The 24,553-nt window shown below is 44.2% G+C and overlaps 1 protein-coding gene across 2 annotated transcripts in view; it reads left to right on the top strand.

Annotated features, from left to right (window-relative positions):
* Window positions 1–22,965, top strand: part of PDZD11 (PDZ domain containing 11) — a 33,170-nt gene extending 10,205 nt beyond the window's left edge. The window contains exons 3-8 of one of the 2 annotated variants that reach the window (XR_013221262.1): window positions 10,229–10,312; window positions 10,906–10,962; window positions 18,550–18,648; window positions 20,199–20,259; window positions 21,797–22,474; window positions 22,738–22,965. Coding sequence is in view for 1 of the 2 variants with exons in the window: in XM_077284958.1 (XP_077141073.1) it covers window positions 10,229–10,312; window positions 10,906–10,962; window positions 18,550–18,648; window positions 20,199–20,259; window positions 21,797–21,831 (336 nt within the window). In the remaining variant the exon portion in view is untranslated. Of the gene's footprint in view, window positions 1–10,228; window positions 10,313–10,905; window positions 10,963–18,549; window positions 18,649–20,198; window positions 20,260–21,796 lie in introns of both variants that reach the window. The other variant, XM_077284958.1, reaches the window with a different exon arrangement.
* The last annotated feature ends 1,588 nt before the right edge of the window (window positions 22,966–24,553 follow it).

Below are 24,553 nucleotides of genomic sequence, written 5' to 3'. Positions count from 1 at the left end.
AAGCATCTGTTGTCCCTCTCGGCAGTCCACATCAAAGGAGAGGACAATCAACAAGCGGACTTTCTAAGTCGACACACTCTTCATCAAGGAGAATGGTGTCTCAATCCTCACATTTTCCACAAGATAACATTGTTATGGGGCAAGCCCCAAATAGACCTGTTCGCAACAAAACAAACAAGTCCAGAAATTCGCATCTCGGTCCCGTGCAGATCACCCGGACATTCTAGATGCTCTTCAAACACCCTGGCAATTCAAGCTAGCGTACGCTTTCCCTCCGATAATTCTGCTTCCACAAGTAATACGGAAGATCAGGGAAGAGCAGGCCAGGATAATACTGATAGCGCCATTCTGGCCCAAGAGACCATGGTTCTCGTGCCTGCGGTCAATGTCGGTGACGGATCCTTGGGTCCTTCCCTCAATCCCAAACCTTCTCTCTCAGGGACCTTTCTTCCACCCTCAGGTGGACAGCCTCCACCTGACGGCCTGGAATTTGAAAGGCAGATATTAAATTCCAGGGGTTTTTCAAAAGGCCTAATTGATACACTCCTGCTTAGCAGGAAACCATCTACCACAAAAATTTACACCAAAGTATGGAAGAAGTTTCTTCAGTTCCATACTAGTTCAAACCCCTCTGAAGTCCCAATAAAATCTATACTAGAATTTCTACAGAAAGGGAAAGAGTTAGGTCTGTCAGTTAACACACTAAAGGTCCAGGTGTCCGCTCTGGGTGCCCTCTATGGCCATAATATCGCTGGTAATAAATGGGTATCCCGCTTCATCACGGCCTGTGAACGAGTTACTCCTGTCCACATACCTAGGGTAGCTCCTTGGGATCTAAATCTAGTCTTAGACTCTCTAACAGAATCTCCGTTTGAGCCTATAGAAACAGCATCTTTAAAACACTTGTCGTTAAAAACAGCCTTCTTAGTAGCCTTAACATCGGCTAGAAGAGTCAGCGACATTCAGGCCTTGTCGATAGATCAACCTTACCTTCTCACATTTCATGACAGACTAATCTTAAAACCGGACCCCTTATACCTTCCTAAGGTAGCAGGGAAGTTCCACAGGTCACAAGAGATACATCTTCCTACTTTCTTTAAAGACTCCTCTACTCCTGAAGAGCAAAAATTCCATACTCTAGACGTCAGGAGAGTAGTTTTGCAATATATTGAGAAAACTAGTAGTTGGAGGCAGAGTAGGGCTCTGTTCATATCCTTCCAGGGCAAAAAGAAAGGATATGGAGTCACAAGAGCAACATTATCCAGGTGGATAAGAGACGCTATCCGGTTGGCCTATTCCATGAAAAATGAAGAACCTCCGGAGGGTATCAAAGCACATACCACCAGAGCCATGGCTTCTTCCTGGGCCGAAAAAGGGAACGTGCCAATCGAGGATATATGTAAGGCTGCAACTTGGTTGGCTCCTTCCACTTTCTATAATCACTACAGGCTTGACCTGTCTTCCGACTCTGACCTACACTTTGGCAGGACTATCCTCAGCACGGTGGTCCCCCCCTAGGTGTTGGTCTCTGGAAATCTCTCCAGTGGGTGCTGTCATGGCGAAGGGTAAATAGCCGGATTACTTACGGTAATGCTCTTTTAATGAGTCCATGACAGCACCCAGTCACATCCCTCCCGAATAAAAGCCAATGTAATTACTTCTATGAAGTTTATATTCTGATAAAACATTGTGATGGTTGACTAACACTGGCGGTCCTCCGGGTACTCTGAAATTAAACTGAGGAGGAGAGGGGGACCGCCCCCTTTTATGTCTCTGTAGGTTTCCTGTTCCTTGGGGCGGATCCCTATCTCTCCAGTGGGTGCTGTCATGGACTCATTAAAAGAGCATTACCGTAAGTAATCCGGCTATTTTCATTTTTTTTTCCAGGAAATTTGCAAAATTTATTTTTTTAGGGACTTATCCATGTTTGACTTGACTTTGGGGGTCCTATATATTGGAAAAACCCCAATAGTAATACCATTTTAAAAACCGCGCCCCTTAATATATTGTCAATTGCTTTCAGGTAGTTTATTAACCCTTCAGGTGTTTTTCAGGAATTAATGCAAATTGACATGACATGAAAGAAATAGTGTATTTTTACCACCAAAATTTCCCAGACGATTATGCATGGCCTATACCTCTCCTCACTCTGACATGCCAGACTTGGCTTGTCACTCTCTAAAAGGAAAAACTTTACCACTTAGTTTTAAATATGTGAATTGCTGGTGATTGACTCGACCATTGCAGAATATTCCACTTCTTTGCATTAACCTCTTAACCCCCGAAGCTTTTTCGGTTTTGCGTTTTCGTTTTTCGCTCCCTTTCTTCCCAGAGCCATAACTTTGTTATTTTTCCATCAATATGGCAATGTGAGGGCTTTTTTTTTTTTTTGCGGGACGAGTTGTACTTTTGAACAACACTATTGGTTTTACCATGTCGTATACTAGAAAACGGGGAAAAAAATTCCAAGTGCTGTGAAATTGCAAAAAAAAGTGCAATCCCACACTCTTTTTTTTTTTTTTTTTTTTTTTTTTTTTTTTTTGGTTTGGCTTTTATACTAGGTTCACTAAATGCTAAAACTGACCTGCCATTATGATTCTCCAGGTCATTACGAGCTCAGATAAAAAAAAAAAACATAGACATGTTTGGTGTCTAAGTGGTGAAAAAAAATTCCAAAATTTTCTATTTAAAAAAAAAATTGCTCCGTTTTCCCAAAACCCGTAGCGACTCCATCTTTAGTGATCTGGGGGCGGGTCAGGGTTTATTCTTTGCGCGCCGAGCTGATGTTTTTAATGATACCATTTTGGTGCAGATACGATCTTTTGATCGCCCGTTACTGCATTTTAATTCAATGTCGCGGCGACCATAAAAACGTAATTTTGACTTTTGTTCTCGCTACGCCGTATATATATATATATATATATATATATATATATATATATATATATATATATATATATATATATATATACACACACACACACACACACACACACACACACACACACACACACACACACACACACACACACACACACACACACACACACACACTCACTTACTTGATGGTGGCCCGATTCTAACGCATCGGGTATTCTATAATATGTATGTATATAGCAGCCACATAGTATATAGCATGGGCCACGTAGTATTTGCTATATACTACATGGCTCCTATATACTACGTGGCCTGTGCTATATACTATGTGGCTGCTATATACTACTGCTATATACTATGTGGCTGCTATATACATACATACATATTGTAGAATACCTGATGCGTTAATACAGGTCACGCAATATATAACACAGCCCACGCAGTATATAACACAGCCCACGCAGTATATAACACAGCCCACGCAGTATATAACACAGCCCACGCAGTATATAACACAGCCCACGCAGTATATAACACAGCCCACGCAGTATATAACACAGCCCACGCAGTATATAACACAGCCCACGCAGTATATAACACAGCCCACGCAGTATATAACACAGCCCACGCAGTATATAACACAGCCCACGCAGTATATAACACAGCCCACGCAGTATATAACACAGCCCACGCAGTATATAGCAGTGTGGGCACCATATCCCTGTTAAAAAAAAAAAATAATAATTAAAATAAAAAATAATTCTATACTCACCCGTCGGGATCCAGCGAAGCGAGGCTGCCGCCATCTTCCGTTCCCAGGATGCATTGCGAAATTACCCAGAAGACTTGTGGGTCTCGCGAGACCGCTAAGTCTTCTGGGTAATTTCGCAATGCATCTCTGTGAACGGAAGATGGCGGAAGGTGAGAATAGCAGGTTTTTTGTTTTTTTATTATTTTTAACATTACATCTTTTGACTATTGATGCTGCATAGGCAGCATCAATAGTAAAAAGTTGAGTAGCAGCGGTAACGGAGTGCGTTACCCGTAGCATAACGCTGTCCGTTACCGCTGGCATTAACCCTGTGTGAGCGGTGACTGGAGAGGAGTATGCGGGCGCTGGGCACTGACTGCAGGGGAGTAGGGAGGGACTGATCGGACTGTGCACGTCGCTGATTGGTCGCGACAGCCATGACAGGCAGCTGGCGAGACCAATCAGCGACGCGGGATTTCCGTTGCGGACAGAAAGACGGAAGTACCCCTTAGACAATTATATATCTTTCTATATATAAATTATTTTTAAAAACAATTTTTTGTTACTTTTGGCATGCGTCAATAGCCTCCATGGGAGACTAGAAGTTGCCACAACCCGATTGGCTCTGCTACATAGGAGCGATGATCAGATCGCCTCTATATAGCAGATTTACTCACTTGCTATGAGCGCCAAACACTGGGCGGCGCTCACAGCAAGCCGGCACTGACAACCATAGAGGTCTCAAGGGGACCTCAGGTTGTCATGCAAACACATCGATGACTGGGGGCGTGGCTATGTAGTCCAGGAGAAAGGACGCACCTTAGGAGAGCTCCGGTTATCCTGAACAGAATCCTGCCATAAATGCCCATTTCACCGGCTGCACCGGCTGGAGAGGTGCCCTTAGGATCCCAGGAGACCGGCGACCCCCTGAAAGCGGCGGTTTTGGAGCCCGGAGATGCCGGGAAGTCAAGTGGCCTGGACGGGCAGTGTAATCCCCGGGCTGCGGCGGCCATCTTGGGCGCGGGTTCCACTACACAGGGACGCGGCGCCGGCGGTTGCTGAAGCCGGACACATCTCCCCTGGAGGGAGCGGACGCCTGCGCTGAGGCGGGAGCGCTGTGGAACGCTGAGGTACAGGTGCTGGGTCCGGAGCGTCGGGCGGCACCCGGGAAACAGCAGCCATTACTGCAGCGTGCTCTCCAGCAGCAAGGAGAGCGGCGCTAATATTAGAGGCGCTGCCGAACGCCAATTACCGGTGGAGGAATCCCTGAGTATCCGGGGAGCGGTGGGCACCAGTTGCACAGCGAGGAAGCCACAGAATGACGCGCAAGAGGCAGAAGGAGGTCGGGATGGCGGGCAGCACGCGCTCCCAGGATGGTGCCGACAGCGCTGTGGAAGAGGCGGCAAAAGCAAGCGCTGCCTATCAGAAGCGGCTGGAGGTGATCGCCAGACTGGAGCAATTTGCCAGGACAGAAGGTGCAGTACAGCTGATGCAGGGAGCCGGTGGAGAGGGGTCAGGAGGAGCGGCGGACTCAGGGGAACAGGTGTGTGAGCAGGCTGGGGCACAGGCAGAGGGGAAGATGAGCGGATCCCCCATGACACCCAGCAATGTTCCAGCTGTGAGAAATGCCCCACTGACTGAGTTAGCTGAGCTGACCCCGAAATATGCTGCTCAAATGGGGAATGTGTGTGCTGATGAAACTGGGGAGCCGACCCTGAAGGATATCTTTTCTGCGGTCATGTTCTGTAAGTCTGTATTGACAACCCTAACTGTCCAGGTGGATGACCTTAGGGGGGAAGTTGCCTCTTCGCTCCGCTATGCATAAGATGGAGGGGAGAGTTGAATTGTTGGAGGAACGTGTGGGAGGAGCGGAAGATCAGATTGCTGAACTGGCAAAGAGAGAGAAAAAATATGTCCAGCGCATAGCGGAGTTGGAGCTTAAAACTGATGATTTGGAGAATCGTTCGCGCAGGAACAACTTGAGAATTATTGGTGTGCCTGAAAAGACAGAAGGAAATAACCCCACTGAGTTTATAGAGACATGGCTGAAAACTAAGGTTGGAGGGGACAGTCTCACTAAACTTTTTGCGGTCGAAAGAGCTCACCGGGTGCCGTCCAGACCTCTGCCCCCTGGCTCCGCCCCACGGACCTTTCTAGCTAAAATCCTGAATTACAGAGACCGGGATATTCTGCTAAGGAGGGTCAGGAATATGGAGGAACTGTCTATTGACGGCAACCGAGTATCTATATATCCTGATTATTCTACAATTGTACAGAAGCTCAGGATGAAGTTTGGAGAGGCTAAAAGACGTTTACGTGAACTGGGTCTGGTTTATTCTATGCTGTATCCGGCTAAATTACGTGTGGTGGCCATGGACAGAGTCCACTTTTTTCAAAATCCTGAGGAAGTATCACATTGGCTGGACTTGAATGCAAAACGTATTGGAGCAGAAAAGAACCGCTGAGGAGGGTCAAATGTGGTCTTCTGGCTATTGTGATAGGTTGGGGGGGAGGAAAATAGAGTTGATGGTTAATATTGATTGGCTACTAAAAGAATTTGATGTATGGTTCTTAGGCGCTAAGGTTGTGTTCGGCGGCGCAAATGTTTATATATCCTGTTTCTAAAGGGCGGGGGGAGGAACGAATGGAAGATAGTGGGAAATCTACTGCTGGTTAGTATCGGCTTCTGAGCCACTGCTGGGATAGCAACAGCGTTCCCCTTTCTCATACAGAGAGGGAGTAGGAGATTGTACGTTGTCTGTTATAACGTTTTGGGGGAGGAAGTTATTGAGGGAAGGGTAGGGTTAGGGGTTATTTTGTAATAATGAGGGCTTGGGGGGGAGGTTTGGGTAAGAGGGCCCAGTTTAGGGGGGTAAAGAAGACCAATGGAAAGAGGAAGAGATGGTTAACTATTATGCAAAATGATGGGAGATAGAGTTAAAATTTTGAGCTGGAATATTAGAGGTCTATCCAATGATACAAAACGTAAGGCTATTTTGCAATATATTGTAAAACAGAGACCCTCGCTGGTGTGCCTTCAAGAAACTCACTTACTAAAAGGAAAAACGGGTATATTGCATAAAAGATGGGTGAGGAAGGCCTACCATGCGACATTCTCGGCCTACGCCAGGGGAGTGTCAATCCTCGTGCATACAAGTGTTCCGTTCGAGGAGGTGGTAATAGATAGTGATGGACAGTATGTATTTCTTGTGTGTAAGGTGTTCGCTAGACTGATATGTGTCGTGTCAGTGTATATTCCTCCACCGTTCTCGGGGGGGAAAAAACTACAGGAAATCCTAAATTTATCTGGCAGGTAGGGAGGAGTCCCGTTGCTCATAGTGGGGGATGTTGGCAATGTCATTGACGATCATTGGGATAGGGGGCAGCATGCTATGTTGAGGAAGGAGGGGAATTTGACAGCGTTCGGTAGTTATTTGAAAGAAGTGGCATGGAAAGACTTGTGGAGAGGGCGTAATACTGATACATACTGTTTCTTATGCTGTTCGGCGACATGTGGCTCTCTATCTCGTATTGACAGAGATTATGATAAAAAGTTGCAAATATTATAGTATGTATGTATTGTCGTTTTTTTTTTTTTTTTTTTTGTTTTCTCTTCTTTCCAGGAGTAATGTTTGGTCGGAGATGGGTCTTTAGAGGGGAGGGGGAAGGGTTGTTTCTTTTAAAACAAAAACACAAATGTACCTTGTTTATTTGTATGGATACTGTTGTATTTGGTATGTACAATAAAAAATATCTGATTTAAAAAAAAAAAAAAAAAAAACACATCGATGACTTGAAAAAGACAAGGTGGTGTTTAATACGCGTGGGTCCATGTTTCCTTTCCAGCCGGTTCCATACATATGGGTTTGAACTCCATCATTCACACTGGTCAATCCCTGCCTTTTTCCCAGGTTTTTGTCTTGTCTTATGCCTTTTTGATTTCCTGAGATTTTCATGTTTTATTGTGCTTACAGCATATATTTATTTGGTTATTTTATCGGTCATATATTTTGTGTGGCCATGATAAAAATGCATGGTCAGCACTTAAAGCTTAGGAATTATATCAATATTTGTGATGATATTGGGATTACGTATGGAAAATGTATTGTGATGGATTTTGATTACCATATCGATTTGTAAGATTACGATTATCTGGCTGCTAGGATTGTTTATTACAAAGTATATTTTTGGATACATTTGACCAGTCCAATGGTTTGGATGCTTTTTAATGTTGTTTGCTCTCTAGATAAAATTAATATTGGGTGATCCCTTGTTTGTGTGCATATATTCTTCTTTCTCTCTGTATGTAATGTGATTTAATGGATATGCATTTAGGTGATCCCATTTGAATATTGTTTTTTGATGGTGCCCGCTTAAATTTGTATATTCAGCAACCAAAATAAATGTAATTCTAGCGTGCTTTTTTTTTTTTTTCTTGTTATACCATTTACCTATCTGATAAATTTACTTTATATAGTGTACATTTCTGCGCGCAGTGATACACATATTTTTATTTTTTTTTATTATTGTTTTAGTTTGAATGGGGGAAAAAAGAGGGGGATTTGAACTTTTATTTTTAAAAACTTGTTTTGTGGTTTTTTTTACTTTTGTACTGGCTTCAATAGTCTACTTAGGAGACTTGAAGTTGTGATCGCCTGTGCTCCACATAGGGCTTCAGTCATCCCTGCTCTGTGTAGCAGAAATCATCTGCTATGAACGCCGGCCACAAGCCAGCGATCATAGCTGTACAAGGACAAGCACGGGGGTTTTCTACAATCCCTGTCCTGACAACCCATCGATGCCCCATGATTGTGTGACGGACGCCAATGGGTGGGTCTTATGACACTCTTTTGGCACAGTCAAGTTACATACCACTTCCAAGAGATTGAGAGCGGTATTTAGCAAGTTAACAGCCGCAGGTGGATTGTGATTTTGCCCTTGGCTGTTAGGGGCATATGTCAGATGATTAAATTAGCTGTCATATGTAGGATCAGCACCGGAGCCCGCATCAAAGGCAGGGACATGACCTTCGATATACTTATATGCTCAAGGTTGTAAAGGGGTTAAACCTGCAGTGTTGTATATGTCTGGAGTAGGTCTAATTTTATTGTTAGTCATTGTCAGACTGATTCGGCTGCAGAAAACGCCTGAAAACTTATCAGCAAACGCTCAAAAGCATGTAAACCTGACTTGCTATTCTTATGCTCAGGCTTTTGAGTATCTTTTAACCACTTCTTCAGGTTTCTAAAATCAACAAACAGTTGTAAGAAGTGACTCGACTATTCTGGTGTTTTCTGCTCCGAAGACACTCTGTACTTTACAATACAAGTCACTGGGAAAGCTCAGAAGAAGCCTGGACTTCTCGTAGAGCGTTTTGTCATATTTTCTTCTTAAAAATCCGTTAGCCATTACATCACTATTCAATGAAATAAGAGAAATTGGCCCGAACAAGATGATACAAAATCATAGGAAACGCTATTCCACTGGCGGATAGAACCGTCAGGAAATAACCAAAAAGAAAAGATCACCACAAGACATTTCAGGAAACTCTGTGTTTATTCCAGAAGCGTCTTCTGCTTGAAGAACTCGGTGGGTTTGACAGAGTTTAAAATACTTTGTGTGCACATAGCCTGAAAGGAATTTGTCAGCAGGTTTCTGCTATGTAATCTGAAAACAGTATGATGTAGGCACAGAGACCCTGATTCCAGCAATGTATCACTTACTTTACTGGGTGCAGCTGTTGTGATAGTCGCTGCTTTCTCTGCTGCAGATCTAGCGGAGCTCAGTTGTTGAGCTGCGTATAACTCCCCACACCACAGCTTTTTGTATAGATTGTATAGTGACAGGAGGATGCTAATCACTGAGGGGTGAGGTTAGTCTAGGAGGCATGAGGACAGAGTCCTGTAGTGATACGGTAATCTCCCGCTGATAAAACACTGATTGTAGTGAAGCAGCATAACACAACATCACTGTAATCAGGGTCTCTGCTCCTACATTATGGTGCTCCCAGATTACACAGCATAAACCTCCTGACCAATTCCCTTTAAGTGGTTTTTAGTTGCTTGCACAGCACTGAATGGGCATATTGTAGTGAGCAGAGGCTATTAGGTGGGCAGTGAAAATTAGTTTGTGCCCGATTATGGCGCAGCTGCTGGATTTTGGCTCGGCTAGGGACTGGTATCAACGCTATGAACCATTTTCTTCTGTGACTGCAGCTTCCATGGATTCCCCAAACACAGCACAAAAGATCAGAATTAACAACTGAATAATGCACAGAGGTTTCTTGTGTGGCAGAAATGGGACAGGTTTAAAAAAAAAAAAAAAAAAAAATGTGTGTAAAATTAGCAAATTAAAAAAATTAAAACATTTTTTCCTAGTAAAAGAAACTATAGAATATACGGTATTACTATAATATGTATACGAAAACGGGCCCAAACAAATGGAGCAAGAAGAAATTAATTTTTTTTTTTTTTGCAAAAAAGTTATAGTTGTTAAACCACATCATGGCCGAAATCGCAAAACCATTGTGTGTTATCATTTAGGGCCAAAGCGCCAGTGAACCACGTTGTTAATGATGGTATGTGTCTGCTACTGTTACAGCGCATCTACAATGCGGACTACAACAACGAGCTGACACGTTTCCTGCCTCGCTCCATCCTCCTGAAGAAGCCGCCAGGGGCGCAGGTTGGTACATGGCTCCGGCTGGAGGAGATCCTGTAACTGTGTGTGTATATAGCTACATACATACATACATACATACATACATACATACATACATACATACATACATACATTTTCAGTTGTCAACCACTACAGTGTGTGACTTATGGTAGGTTTTCACACTTTGGTGTATTTTGGCGGCACACTGTTTTTTGGTTTTTTTTTTTTTTTGGTGGGCCAATCATTCATCCTGCTTGCTTTCCATCTATCTACGTTCGCCCTTCTCTGGTTCTATGAAGCCAGAGCTGTTGATCAAAGAAGTAGAGGTGGGAAGGTGTGTATATAAATGATGCAGCGAGCGGTGGGGCTTGGTTTGAACAGTCACTTTATGCTGACAGCCCTTTTAAATACTGCCGTCAGTCTCTAACAGTAGCATTTATGACGTCTTTGCCGGTGTGCATGCAATACTCGAAAATGGTATCAAGAAAAAAATATCAGCTCAGGGCAAAAAGAGACTAACCCTCAGATGGCTCCTTGAGTGGAGAAATAAAAAGATGGCGACACATTCTTTTTGTTTTTACAAGCTACTGATTTTTTTTTTCTTTTCGTCTCTGCAGCTTGGCTTTAACATCAGAGGTGGAAAAGCATCCCAGCTCGGTATCTTTATTTCCAAGGTATGGCTGTAGTACAGGTATGGCTGTAGTACATTATAAGCGTGGCGCCATTCCGTAGAGAGGATCAGGAAATGCCGCCGTGTTTCTGTTACTCCTGACTGTATGAAGCGCAGGGTAATAGGAGCCTGGGGTCACACTTGTGTCGGGGGCTGCGACTGGAGCTTTCATTGCAGATTCCTTCATATTTGACAGGATGAAAGAAACTTTATTCTTCCCATCAAAAAACCACATACCTGGCAGACCCCATTATAAGTCAGTGGGGTCCAGCGAGCTGTTAGTGTCTCTCGTGTCACATCAAGCACACCATCAGTTTCTGACTGTTCGGTATACACCTGCCTATACCGACCACCTATTCCCCCCACGATAGAGCACCCTTCTGAGGTTACACAACACCCATTGCCAACACGTTTGCTGTAACTTGTAGAACCTTCCATATAATCCGAAAAAAGGAGTCATAGAGCTGTCATTGAAGGTATAAAAAAGTATCATTATTTATTAACAACCATTTTATATTAAAATGCTCACAATGAAATACAAAGTCAGAGTCAAAATAGAATAATATTGTGAATCACGGAAACAGGTAACAACAACCACATCACACACCTCCAGTATACGACTTGAGGACCCAGGTTCACTAAACAAAGTAAGTGCAAAGCAATAACACCTTAATGGTCCCACCAAAGACCCATATATAGTGGAAGTCTATAGGAATATAAAGGACCGGGCCTCACCCATGTCAGTCGTGGTATGTGTCTGTGGTACCGCCAGCCCCTACGCGCGTTTCGCGTAGGCTTCTTCGGGGGGCTGTAGAACTTCATATAAAAGTTTTTTGGGGGCACCAAGGATAAGATAATACTGGGATCCAACCTTAACCAATGACAATAGGAACACTCAACTCAAAAGAAACAAGCATTGGTCATAAAGAATGGGGATCACCAAGCAGCAGGATAGTATACAAAATGACTCAATTTTATTAAAGTATAACATAGATAGTATTAAAAACATTTAAAACCAGTTAAAGAGAGAAAAATCATAGCCCAAAATGAGGCACATGCCTGGAACCAATGTTATGGGAAATACAGATAATACATACATATATGAATGTATACCTAATCAAGGAGGATCCATATGGACAGCATATTACTCAAACCACAAGTATATACACGGATATATTCAACACACAACCCTAACAAGTATGGAAGACATATATAGAAGAATACAAATGTATATTTCTTAGAGGTTGGAAGTGGGTCTATAACAAGGCCTTAAAGTGAGCAACCATAAAGTGCATGTGCCCACTATTACAAAGACGTACTAAATGCACATTCTAAGTATAGTCAAAAGGACTAATATCAATGCCTACCAGGCCCCATACAGGGATCCAACTTGAAAATAACAAGAGAATAGCATACCAAATGCGTAAGTTACCCACAGAGATACTAAGACCAGAGCCAGTGAGTCCTTGATCCCTCCATTAGACAAACAGACCTAATAGCCCTCCAGACATGATAAGGAAAAACGAAAACCCGACGCGTGTCGCCACTAGAGTGGCTTCATCAGGGGTATGATTTTCGCCATTACTATCTATGTTTATATACCTTTTATTATGACGAATAAGTAGATACAGCCGTGGATAGTCACACGAGGTCAGGCCGGCAGCGTCTGCCATGTTTCACTGCGCATGCTCAAGCTTCCTGGCCGGAAACTAACGTTGCTAAGCACCAGTATACACAGAGAGAAGCACAAAATGACTAAGAAATGCAAAGAGGTGTCCCCAAACAAGCGTAGAGAAACACATACTCAAATCAAAGTGACCAGATAATTAATCCATGTGGATCACAGTGAAAAATACCGGCGCCGGATAGATACATTTGCGGCACCAGTCACAGGCAGGAAAAACCTGCTGCGCAGGCGCTAGACTTGTCATGAGCCAGGAAACTCAGTTACCTGGCAACGATGTGTACATACTCAGCGAGACCAGCCAGACCGTGCACACCATATCCGGGTGCGCCCAGGATGGAATCCCAGAAGAAAGCCCGGTACTCTCTTACTGCTGGGCAATACCATCGCACGGGCGCCAGGCCTCATGGGGCCAAAGGCACCGCAGCTCAGTGTCACACACGGCTCTCAGAGTTGTGTAACCCTAAGCCTGCGCAGGCACCCGGCTTTTTCAAGACAAAAGGGTTCGGTCTCCTTAGCAACATACAAAATACATATACACCAGGGAGAGCCCAGGCATGCGCTCTATGGCTCGATGAGCAGTGGGTAAGGTCACAAAAGATGTCCTAATGTTGTCCTAGTGCTACACAGTGCCATCAAAGGCCAACAGGCCTCTTGAAACCAAAGATACTAAAGCACTATGTCTAAAAATGCTCTCTAAGGTGGTGTGCCTTAGAACTGGCTGAAGCCAACAAGGACAGGCCACCAGAGAACATAAACAACTGATCAAAGGCACACTTAATGCAGACATTTGATGAGTACAGAAACAAATCACAATGACCATGTACACATACACAGGTGCAGTTAAACCCTGCCCAGAAAGACGGTCAAACCATGACCACGGTTCTTCATGGACAAAAGATAATACAGCGCACATATGTACATTATCAAAAATATACAGAAATTGACATAATTCATAGTAATTTAATGGCATCACATATTTATACAGCTGGAAAGTGAATACTTAGATCAGTGATGGTACCCTTCAAAAAATCAGACATAATATGAAACTGATGCTCGATACGACTCGTAACCAATGGGCAAGGTCGAAAGTTAGAACTTTCATCAACCAAAATACAGTGTCAGGAATCCATGGTAAAAAACCCAGTTATTAAAGAACATAAAATATTACCAAGGAACAAATACTGACAAGAAAACGCATATGATGTTACCTCGGACTCGTATAGAGCCCCTATGCAGGATGGAGACGAGAAAAGAGGAAGAAGGAGGCGAGCATCCAAATAGGGCCCCCCATATATACAACTTCCAAAATAGATGTTGTGATGGAACAAAATGGTCACAGATATATACCACAGATACTCAGAAGAACACAAAAGGACACATAAGGGGCCACACGGAGCTTCGAAGATAGTATAATGCCCTAGATGAACAGAGATAATATGCTGTCCATATGGCTAACCAATATATGCAAAGTGAATATACCATGAATACAATAACATTATACGTAGTCCAACAAAGGAAATCGAAGAACAAAAAGATTTCAAAATCACAAACTTTACTCCTCCAAGGGCAGCAGTTCATATACTTTTATAGAAGCCTGTAAAAAGCAGGTCCTCGTTCAGCCCATTGGGGGCCACAGAGTTCAAATTGAAGATCCACCTAGACTCCCGTCTCAGAAGTTCCGACGTAATATTGCCCCCTCTAATGTTTGTGGGGACCTTGTCCAGACCCAAAATCCTGGTTCCTTTCCAAAGGGAGTTATGATCCGTAAGGTAGTGCATAGCCACCGACGTTATGGACTTTCCTTTATCTCTATCTTTTTTTGCCATCGTGATGTTCGAAAAATGTTGCTGTATCCTCTTCCTTAGTTCTTGGGTTGTCTGCCCAACATATACCTTAGAATGGCTTCTTCGGGGGGCTGTAGAACTTGTAGAACCTTGTCAGGATATTTTCGGAGAAGTGATCTTCTGTCTGGGAGGCTTCTTCACAGCATAAAGCTGGAGACCCTCCGATATTATGTGAAGTTGCCCGTGTATTTCGTCACACTAGTAACGACTAAGGCATTAGCCATGTAGGAAGAGCCAAATAATGTAGCCGATCATGCAGTATGTGAACAGTGGCCAAGGAGAAATTCAACCTGACAGATCACATAAAAGACAAATGTCTGTAATCACAAGCAATCGTTCAGATATCCTTTTTAGTGATGGAGTGTGCTGGGATAAGGTGTTATCTGAGCATGCTCGGGTGCTAACCGACTGTTTTCGTCATGCTTGAAAGTTATGTTTGAGTCCCCGCAGGTGCATGTCTCACGGCGATTCGACAGCCGCAACACATGCAGGGATTGCCTAACAAACGGGCATGTGTCGAGCAGCCGCGGGGACGCGAATATATATATATATATATATTTTTTCCTCCTGATCATTCCATTTTCATCTGCGAGAGGATTAGTATGAAACTGTGCTAGGATGGCAGGGCTTCCATTGCTGAGCAGCTGCTTGCAAGCCTTAGATCACCAAGCACAATGCCAAGATGCAGTGGAGTGAAGCCACCACCACTGGACCCTGGAGCAGTGGGAGCATGTTATTTGGAGTGATGAATCTCGCTTCTTTGTCTGGCACTTAATATTCATTTCTGGGTTTGGTGAATGCCAGGACTCCACTGGAGGTGGAGGCGCATTATTGCCATGGGGATGTTTGTCAGGGGCTGACCTCAGTTCCTTAATTCCAGGGAAGAGTAATCTTAGTGCTTCAGCATACAGACATTTTGGATAATTGTTCGCTGATAACTTAGTGGGAAAAGTTTGGGGAAAACTTTTTCCTGTTTCCACATAACCAAAGAAAAACAATGTGTGCATATACCCTAATGAAAATAAATAAGTAAAAAAGCAAGTGCATGAAATAATCACCATAGGGTACTTGGGAAGCACTGTTTTTGATAAAAAAAAAAAAAAAAGCATAAAGCTGTCCCACTGCGGCAAGGTATACCCAAAGCTGGGTGTCCGGATGGGACCCTGTGACTCTGCCACTGTTCACACTAGGTAGGTTTTAACATTAGAGAGTGTAGGTACTGTCCCAATTGGGTACACCTTGCCGCGGTGGGACAGCTTTATGCTTTTTTGATGTTTCGACATGCCTGAGCTCCAGTGTACAAAGCCAGGTCCATAAATTTGAGTGAGTTTGGGGGGAAGAACTTGGCTGGATGCACAGAGCCCCGACCTCAGCCCCATTGAACCAGAAATAAATGCTGTCCTCAGGTTGTAGTCGCCGGTTTTCAGTTTTGAGGCATTGCTGATGGTTGGACAGAGGAATTGTTACTTGCATAAATGTCAATCACACATAGCCCAGGCAAAATCTACGCCATTTTCACACAAAAATGTATTAAAAAGGCTTTTTTAACGCAATATTATAATTATTAAAACATGATGACGCTGTAATTTCTCAGTGAAGCTGCATGCTCCTCTTCCGTTACAGCACCGCATGTGACTGTACGTCTGCAGCCAATGTAAGTACCGTATATACTCGAGTATAAGCCGACCCGAGTATAAGCCGACCCCCCTAATTTTGCCACAAAAAACTGGGAAAACTTATTGACTCGAGTATAAGCCTAGGGTGGAAAATGCAGCAGGTACCGGTGAATTTCAAAATTAAAAATAGATACTCCATACCATTCATTATGGCCCCATAGATGCTCCACATAAAGCTGTGCCACATATAATGCTCTGCACCGTTCATTATGGCCCCATAGATGCTCCACATAAAGCTGTGCCATATATACAATGCTCTGCACCATTGCCCCATAGATACTCCACATAAAGCTGTGCCATATATACAATGCTCTGCACCGTTGCCCCATAGCTGTGCCATATATATAATGCTCTGCACCGTTGCCCCATAGCTGTGCCATATAGTGCTCTGCACCGTTGCCCCATAGCTGTGCCATATATATAATGCTCTGCACCATTGCCCCATAGCTGTGCCATATAGTGCTCTGCACCGTTGCCCCATAGCTGTGCCATATATATAATGCTCTGCACCATTGCCCCATAGCTGTGCCATATAGTGCTCTGCACCGTTGCCCCATAGCTGGACCATATAGTGCTCTGCACCGTTATTGCCCCATAGCTGTGCCATATATATAGTGCTCTGCACCGTTGCCCCATAGCTGTGCCATATAGTGCTCTGCACCATTGTCCCATAGCTGTGCCATATAGTGCTCTGCACCATTATTGCCCCATAGCGGTGCCATATAGTGCTCTGCACCATTGCCCCATAGCTGTGCCATATAGTGCTCTGCACCATTGCCCCATAGCTGTGCCATATAGTGCTCTGCACCATTGCCCCATAGCTGTGCCATATAGTGCTCTGCACCATGGCCCCATAGCGGTGCCATATAGTGCTCTGCACCGTTGCCCCATAGCTGTGCCATATAGTGCTCTGCACCGTTGCCCCATAGCTGTGCCATATAGTGCTCTGCACCGTTGCCCCATAGCTGTGCCATATAGTGCTCTGCACCGTTGCCCCATAGCTGTGCCATATAGTGCTCTGCACCGTTGCCCCATAGCTGTGCCATATAGTGCTCTGCACCGTTGCCCCATAGCTGTGCCATATAGTGCTCTGCACCGTTGCCCCATAGCTGTGCCATATAGTGCTCTGCACCGTTGCCCCATAGCTGTGCCATATAGTGCTCTGCACCGTTGCCCCATAGCTGTGCCATATAGTGCTCTGCACCGTTGCCCCATAGCTGTGCCATATAGTGCTCTGCACCGTTGCCCCATAGCTGTGCCATATAGTGCTCTGCACCGTTGCCCCATAGCTGTGCCATATAGTGCTCTGCACCGTTGCCCCATAGCTGTGCCATATAGTGCTCTGCACCATTGCCCCATAGCTGTGCCATATAGTGCTCTGCACCGTTGCCCCATAGCTGTGCCATATAGTGCTCTGCACCGTTGCCCCATAGCTGTGCCATATAGTGCTCTGCACCGTCCATTATTGCCCCATAGCTGCTGCTGCTGCAATAAAAAAAACAAAAAACACATACTCACCTGTCTTGCTTGCAGCTCCTCGGCGCCATCTTCCCGGCGTCTCTCCGCACTGACTGATCAGGCAGAGGGCGGCGCGCACACTATATGCGTCATCGCGCCCTCTGCCTGAACAGTCAGAGCGGAGAGAGAGACGCTGGGAAGATGGCGCGACGCCCGGCGTGTGGAACGAGGACAGGTGAATATGCGATACTTACCTGCTCCCGGCGTCCCGCTCCTTCCCCCGGACAGCTGGTCTTCGGTGCCGCAGCCTCTTCCTCTGTCAGCGGTCACCGGCACCGCTGATTAGAGAAATGAATTATGCGGCTCCGCCCCTATGGGAGGTGGAGCAGCCTATTCATTTCTCTAATGAGCGGTCCCACGTGACCGCTCAGGGGAAGAGGCTGCGGCACCGAAGACAGTGTGACAGGCAGGGGGAGCGACAGGAACGCCGGGACTAGGTGAGTATATGACAGTGCTCACCCGCCGACCCCACCACCGATCATGACTCGAGTATAAGCCGAGAGGGGCACTTTCAGCCCAAAAATTTGGGCTGAAAATCTCGACATACTCGAGTATATACGGTAACTCCAAGTGTAATGGGCAGCACGGTGGCTCAGTGGTTAGCTCTGCAGCCTTGCAGCACTGGAGTTCTAGGTTAATATCCCACCTAGGACAACATCTGCAAGGAGTTTGTATGTTCTCCCCGTGTTTGCGTGGGTTTCCTCCGGGTTCTCAGGTTTTCTCTCCCATTCCAAACACATGCTGATAGGGATTCTAGACTGTGAGCCCCAATGGGGATAGCGATGATAATGTGTGCAAACTGTAAAGCGCTGCGGAATATGTTAGCACTATATAAAATAAAGATTATTATAATCCCTGTCGTGTAGGTGATCCCCGACTCTGACGCTCATCGCGCCGGCCTGCAGGAAGGAGACCAGGTGTTGACTGTCAACAACGTGGACTTCCAGGATATTGAGCACAGCAAGGTACCGCCTCTGACCACCATACTTCCAGTAACCACCATTTTAACATATATAGTATATCTTTTTTTAATCAGTACCATTTGTGAAAACAAGAGACTTTCTAATATATTTTCTCCTAGAAATCTGCTTCATTCTCCTCCTAGGCTGCACTCGGTGAATACGGACTTTCCCATTACTGACACAGATGGCAGTTGGTGCTGATAAAGTTTAATGGAGAATTGTAGCTGCCATTTCAGGAGAACGTGCAGCAGAACGTCTGTCTTCCTCTATCTCCTCCCTCCATCGAGTTTTATGAGCACCAACTGCCATCTCCTCTCTCTGGAATAGAAATATCTGTCTTCATTCAATACAGCTTTTATCCAGGAATTGAGTGTGAAAGGCAAACCGATTTTCTTTGATAGGATACATTACAAGGTTGCTTAATTTTATGTACTATCAATAAGAATTAAAATGACAGTTACTATTCAGTGGTTTCCATTTCTAAGTTCAGAGTTGGTGTTGGGTTCACCTTTATACATGGCTGGTTTTGCTGCATTTTTGTTGTCTCTTGGGCATGTTGATAAAGTTTAGTTGCCCCCAAAAAAGTATGATTTAACTTCCTTAGGTTTTTGCACCAAAAAACACAGCAAAAACTGATCCCTGTGTTTTTTTGCTGCATTTTTGCACTTACCCAGGTTAAAAAATGCTGAGAGAAGTGACAGGCTGCAGTTTACAAAAACACAGCAGTTTTCCAAATCAGTCAGGAAAATTAAACAAAACACTTTTTTTTTAAGATAAACTAAAGAACTAAACTAAGCAGCATGTGGCAATTTTGAATGTCTGTTTTCTGCATTATTTGGGGGCTGATTTAACCAGGGGCGTGTTAAGCGCTATATTAGCATACAGTGCAGTGGCACACACTTATACAGCGCTCGTGAATATGGAGGACTACCTGGCAGCACGTTTACTTCATCTCCTGCTGATTTTATCACTAGAAGATTATCAAAACTACAGTAAGCAGCCCAGTAAGTGACACAGCTCTGGAATCAGGGTCTCTGTCTCTGCACTATGGTGCTCTCAAATTGGGTAGCAAAAACTTAGTGCCAGGTTCCCTTTAAGCTAGAGCAGGTCAATACACCCATTTTAATTTTGGGGGTGGTATATTTAAAGTGTGGGCAGCATTTCAAGTTTTCAGCCAACAGAAACATTAGCCTTAGCCCTGCTCCTCTGCCATATGCTGTACAGGAGGCCGGGTGTGAACCGCTGGAGCGCTCTTTGTACCGTCCTTGTGCTAATCTCCAGCGATGATAAGTCTCTACCACTAAACCGCCATCTTTCATCATTGCTGACAGAGACACGCATAACCGGTTAGCTGAGATCCTGGAGGACAAGGCACCGGATTGATCTTTGTCGGCCTCCCTTCTAATTACACACTGATGATCTCGCTAATATTGTGATTAGGGTGACTGTAATCACAGCAGAGTTATAACGCTCACTCTGATACGTGTTTCCATGCTGTATAAAGGCACTCCCAAGACTTGGAATTTAATTTGTTTTTTTTGTTTCTCCTTTAGGCAGTGGAGATATTGAAAACTGCCAGAGAAATCTACATGCAAGTCCGCTATTTCCCATACAGTAAGTATCTGGACAGGCTGTGCCCCTACTCCAGACACTGGGCTAATCTGCCATAGCTTGGTGGCCAGAGGACTGGTGCTTGCCAAACTTGTTCCAACTAGTCTTAGATCTTGTGGTTTCTTCAAGTATGTGATCACAATGACACTGAATGCCAGAAGACCATCCTCATCTATAATTTCTCAACAAGATCTAAAGATGATCTCCCTTCCTTCCCTGTGAAATATCCTCCATAGCGTCTGAGTGCGCTTACTAGTCTACAATGTATGTAAGGGTGATCACGGTCATGTCCCCTATTTCAGGTAGTGATTTATCCCCTTACAGTCTGAATACCCCGTTCATGAGCTCATTTCTGAAGTAGTAGCGGCTTCTTTGCTGAGGACGGGGACCTGGTAGCATTGTTGGCGCAGCTGTGCTATTTTCCAGGATAGAGAGACTTGTTTGCTTAGCTTGAGCAGTAGGACATTTTCCTAAACACATTTGGACTAGTTCTGCTGGGACTGTGCTAGAAATGCCTGACTGTCCCTAGATTTCCTCTTTGGTAGCTTTCTTATGCGGTTATATGGTGGACTGAGAAAGGAGCGATAGTCCTCACAGCATCGTATCAGCAACCCCGATATTCAGTGAACATTGCGAAATACTACTTCAATGGAGCAGAAGTGGACGGGAGGCTTCCTTCCTATCAGATTTAAGAGGTTAACGCAGCGGTCAGCGGCCACATTTGTTTGCTACTTTTAGAGGCCGATGCTTTGCTTCTGAGCCCGCACCACACTCCATCCACCAAATCCATCATGACATGTTAAAGGAATATATAGTCGGTCATTTATTATTGCTATCATTATACACATTTTAAAAAGTTCTGTTTGGATAGAACACTATGTTCTCTGCAGCACATATCATGTTTTACACAGGTTTCATGTGCTACCGAGAAAGATGATTTTTTTTTTTAAGTTTACTAAAAAAAAAAAAAAAAAAATCTCCCTCAATGAATGACTATTTTGCAAAACGTTCCAATAGTCGATCATCAGACACAAGCATTGCTGGGAATGCTTGTTTCCATTATCGTTTTATCTCAATGGGGGTCTAAGGGAGGTTCGCCTTCATGATGGAATATCCCACAGTCATAATCCAAAGTAGAACATCTAGGAGGGAAACCAGGGGCGCACAGAGGGTGAGTATGGGCCTGTTGCTTCCTCTATGTGCCATATGGCAGTGTGCATGAGTGCTAGCGCCAAGAGCAAGCTCATGTGAGCGTATAACCCTACCAAGTGCTATGTGATGTTTTATCGGATAGCAATTGGACCAGTGTTATTTATTCTATGGGGCAGCTCATAATAGTTTTTGTCTCCACCTTCCCCGCTTCTCTCTGACTAGAGTTTGATGAGGAGGATTTGCATAATTGGCAGAGACTCGACGGCTGTGTGACCCCGTCCTTAGGATGTCTATCACTGGCTATTGCAATTTATTGCACAGCAAAATATGTGGGCGTTTTTTAAGCAACAGGGAATACATTTAATCGAATGGTTATTTGTCCTTCCAGATTATCAGAGACAGAAAGAAAGAACTGTTCACTAGCGTCTCCTCATTGGATTCTTCTGTTCACGACAATGCCGGCAGCAGGAATGATTGACAGACACGCATCACTACAGAGGACCTGACTCCTGATCCGGGCACTGGGCCAAGAGCACACACTTGTTGCCTTCTAAGATTTTACGCAGTATTTGATCAGGACAGATAACTACATGGTTTTGGTGGTCTCCTACACCTTTTTAATAGTATCAGATATAAAAAGGTGTACACAAGAACCAAGAACAATAAAAAGTACAAAATGTTATTAACAAAAAAGCTACAAAAAAGCTATTAAAAAGTGGGAAACCTGAAAAATGGTACCAAGACACCCACCACATGTTAACGTCTGGTTTTTGTTGCTTTTTTGTTAATAAAATGTACTTCTTATTATTATTGGTTCTTGTGTACACATTTTTTTTCTGAGTCTATTGTATTGTACTGAACCCTATACATGTCCTTTTAGTTTGGCACTCTATTTATTTGTATTTTTTTACCTTATTTTGATGCCTTAATTTTTGACCCAACTACCATTATATTTAAAGGGAATCTGTCATCCCAAAAATCGTATATGAGCTAAGGCCATCGGAATCAGGGGCTTATCTACAGCATTCTGTAATGCTGTAGCTAAGCCCCCGATGTATCCTGAAAGGTAAGAAAAACAGGCTATATTATACTCACCCAGGGGCGGCCCGGTCCGATGGGCGTCCAGGTCCGGGGCCTCCTAATATTCATACGATGACGTCCTCTTCTTGTCTTCACGCTGCGGCTCCGGCGTAATTTGCCCTGTTGAGGGCAGAGCAAAGTACTGCAGTGCGCAGGCGCCGGGAAAGGTCAGAGAGGCCGAGCACCTGCGCACTGCAGTACTTTGCCCCGGACCTGGACGCCCATCGGACCGGGCCGCCCCTGGGTGAGTATAATATAACCTGTTTTTCTTACCTTTCAGGATACATCGGGGGCTTAGCTACAGCATTACAGAATGCTGTAGATAAGCCCCTGATGCCTGTGGCCTTAGCTCATATACAATTTTTAGAGTGACAGGTTCCCTTTAATACCTTTTTAATAGTGTGCTATCTACTGACACTTTGATATAATAAATATGAAGTTATGTGAATAATAATTAATAATAGCTGTCTAACATCACTAAGGTGTTTTACTGTTTTTGGCAGAAAAGATCACACATGGGAAAAAAAAAAAATTATGTTTAGGTATAGGTGAGGAATATGCAATCAACAGTCATGACTGCTACCTGCTAATTGGATGTAATTAACTCATTTAATGAACGTTTTAGACCTTGTACTGAAGGAGAAAGAACTTTGATCAAGAAGTTGATTGGAGAGGGGAAAAATATAAAGTGCCTAATATAATTGACTGCTCAGATAAAAAGATTTCCAATGCTTTAAAATCCAAAATGTGATAGGAAAGGAAATACTATTGTCCACATAGATCATAGAATCACAACAAGAAGGACAAGGAAAAACATCAAATGATCGGCTCCAGGGAAAGCAGAAGATCTTCAGTTACCTGTGTGTCCTGCAAGCATCAGGAAACACCTATGTGAAGCCAAACTATTTGCAAGAAACCCTCATGAAGTACTATTGATGAAAAGACGTTGGAAAGGTCACAGTTTTCCAAAGAACACATTGACCGGCCTAAAAAGAAGTGGCACAACGTTCTATGGACAGAGGAGAGCAAGATTGTTCTTATTGGGTATAAAATCCGCAGTCAGTTTGTGAGACGACCCATAAATGCTGAATTCTGTAATCCATGGAGGTGCAAGCATAATGGTTTGGGGATGTTTCATACTATGGAGTTGGGCCCATTCATCACATACCAGGCACCATGGACCAGTCTGAATATATCACAATACTGGAAGAGGTCATGTTGCTGAAGAAGAAATGCCCTTTAAATGGGGGTTTCAGCAGGATAACTACCCCAAACACACTAACCCACCTATCCGATTGAGAATTTGTGCTGTTTTTGATGCCAAATCTAAGAATGCAAAAGAACTGTGGAACGTAGAGGCGTCGGCTTGGGCTGGAATATCTGTCGGCAGGTGTCAGCGGACTTCAGGCCACACAGATGTAAAGAGGTTATCAGAGATAAAGGTTATATAACTAAATATTAGTTCAGGGATTAACAGAAAAGTGAAGTCTGGAGACAAATTACAGTTTATACTGTAAAGATGAGTTTGTAATGAAGATGCAGACACTATTTTGAGCCACTTATTTCTCCTTCGCCTCATTGGGGGACACAGACCGTGGGTGTATGCTGCTGCCACTAGGAGGCTGACACTAAGTGATACAAAGAAAGTTCTCTCCTCCCCTGCAGTATACACCCTCCTGCTGGCCCTCAGCTAACCAGTTCTTGCTTAGTGTCTGTAGGAGGCACTTGGGTCTGTTTTCAGACCCCAACTTTCTTATTTTAATTTTAATTTTTCTGTAAATTTTTATTTTTTATTCAACGGAGTGAAGGGGGCGACGGATCCCTTTTATAGGGTCCGCTCTCCCCCGAACCAGCAACAGGCGAGCACGGCGAGTATACCTCCCCGTCCCTCTCCTGCGACGCTGGAGCACGCCAATTTTTACTGGGGCGACGGGTTTCCATCTTTGGTCCCGATATCCCTTCCCCCTGCAAGACGGCGAGTACTTGGAGCCTGCTCTAATGTTCCTCTCCGGGGGCCCCACATACAAGGCCCACATCACATGGCGTTGCACAAAAGGGATTACAG

Source organism: Ranitomeya variabilis, chromosome 2 (genome assembly GCF_051348905.1).
Source record: "Ranitomeya variabilis isolate aRanVar5 chromosome 2, aRanVar5.hap1, whole genome shotgun sequence".
Taxonomy (NCBI): Eukaryota; Metazoa; Chordata; class Amphibia; order Anura; family Dendrobatidae; genus Ranitomeya; species Ranitomeya variabilis.
The sequence above is the reverse complement of the archived record's forward strand: the minus strand, read 5'-3'. Positions and strand labels throughout refer to the sequence as shown.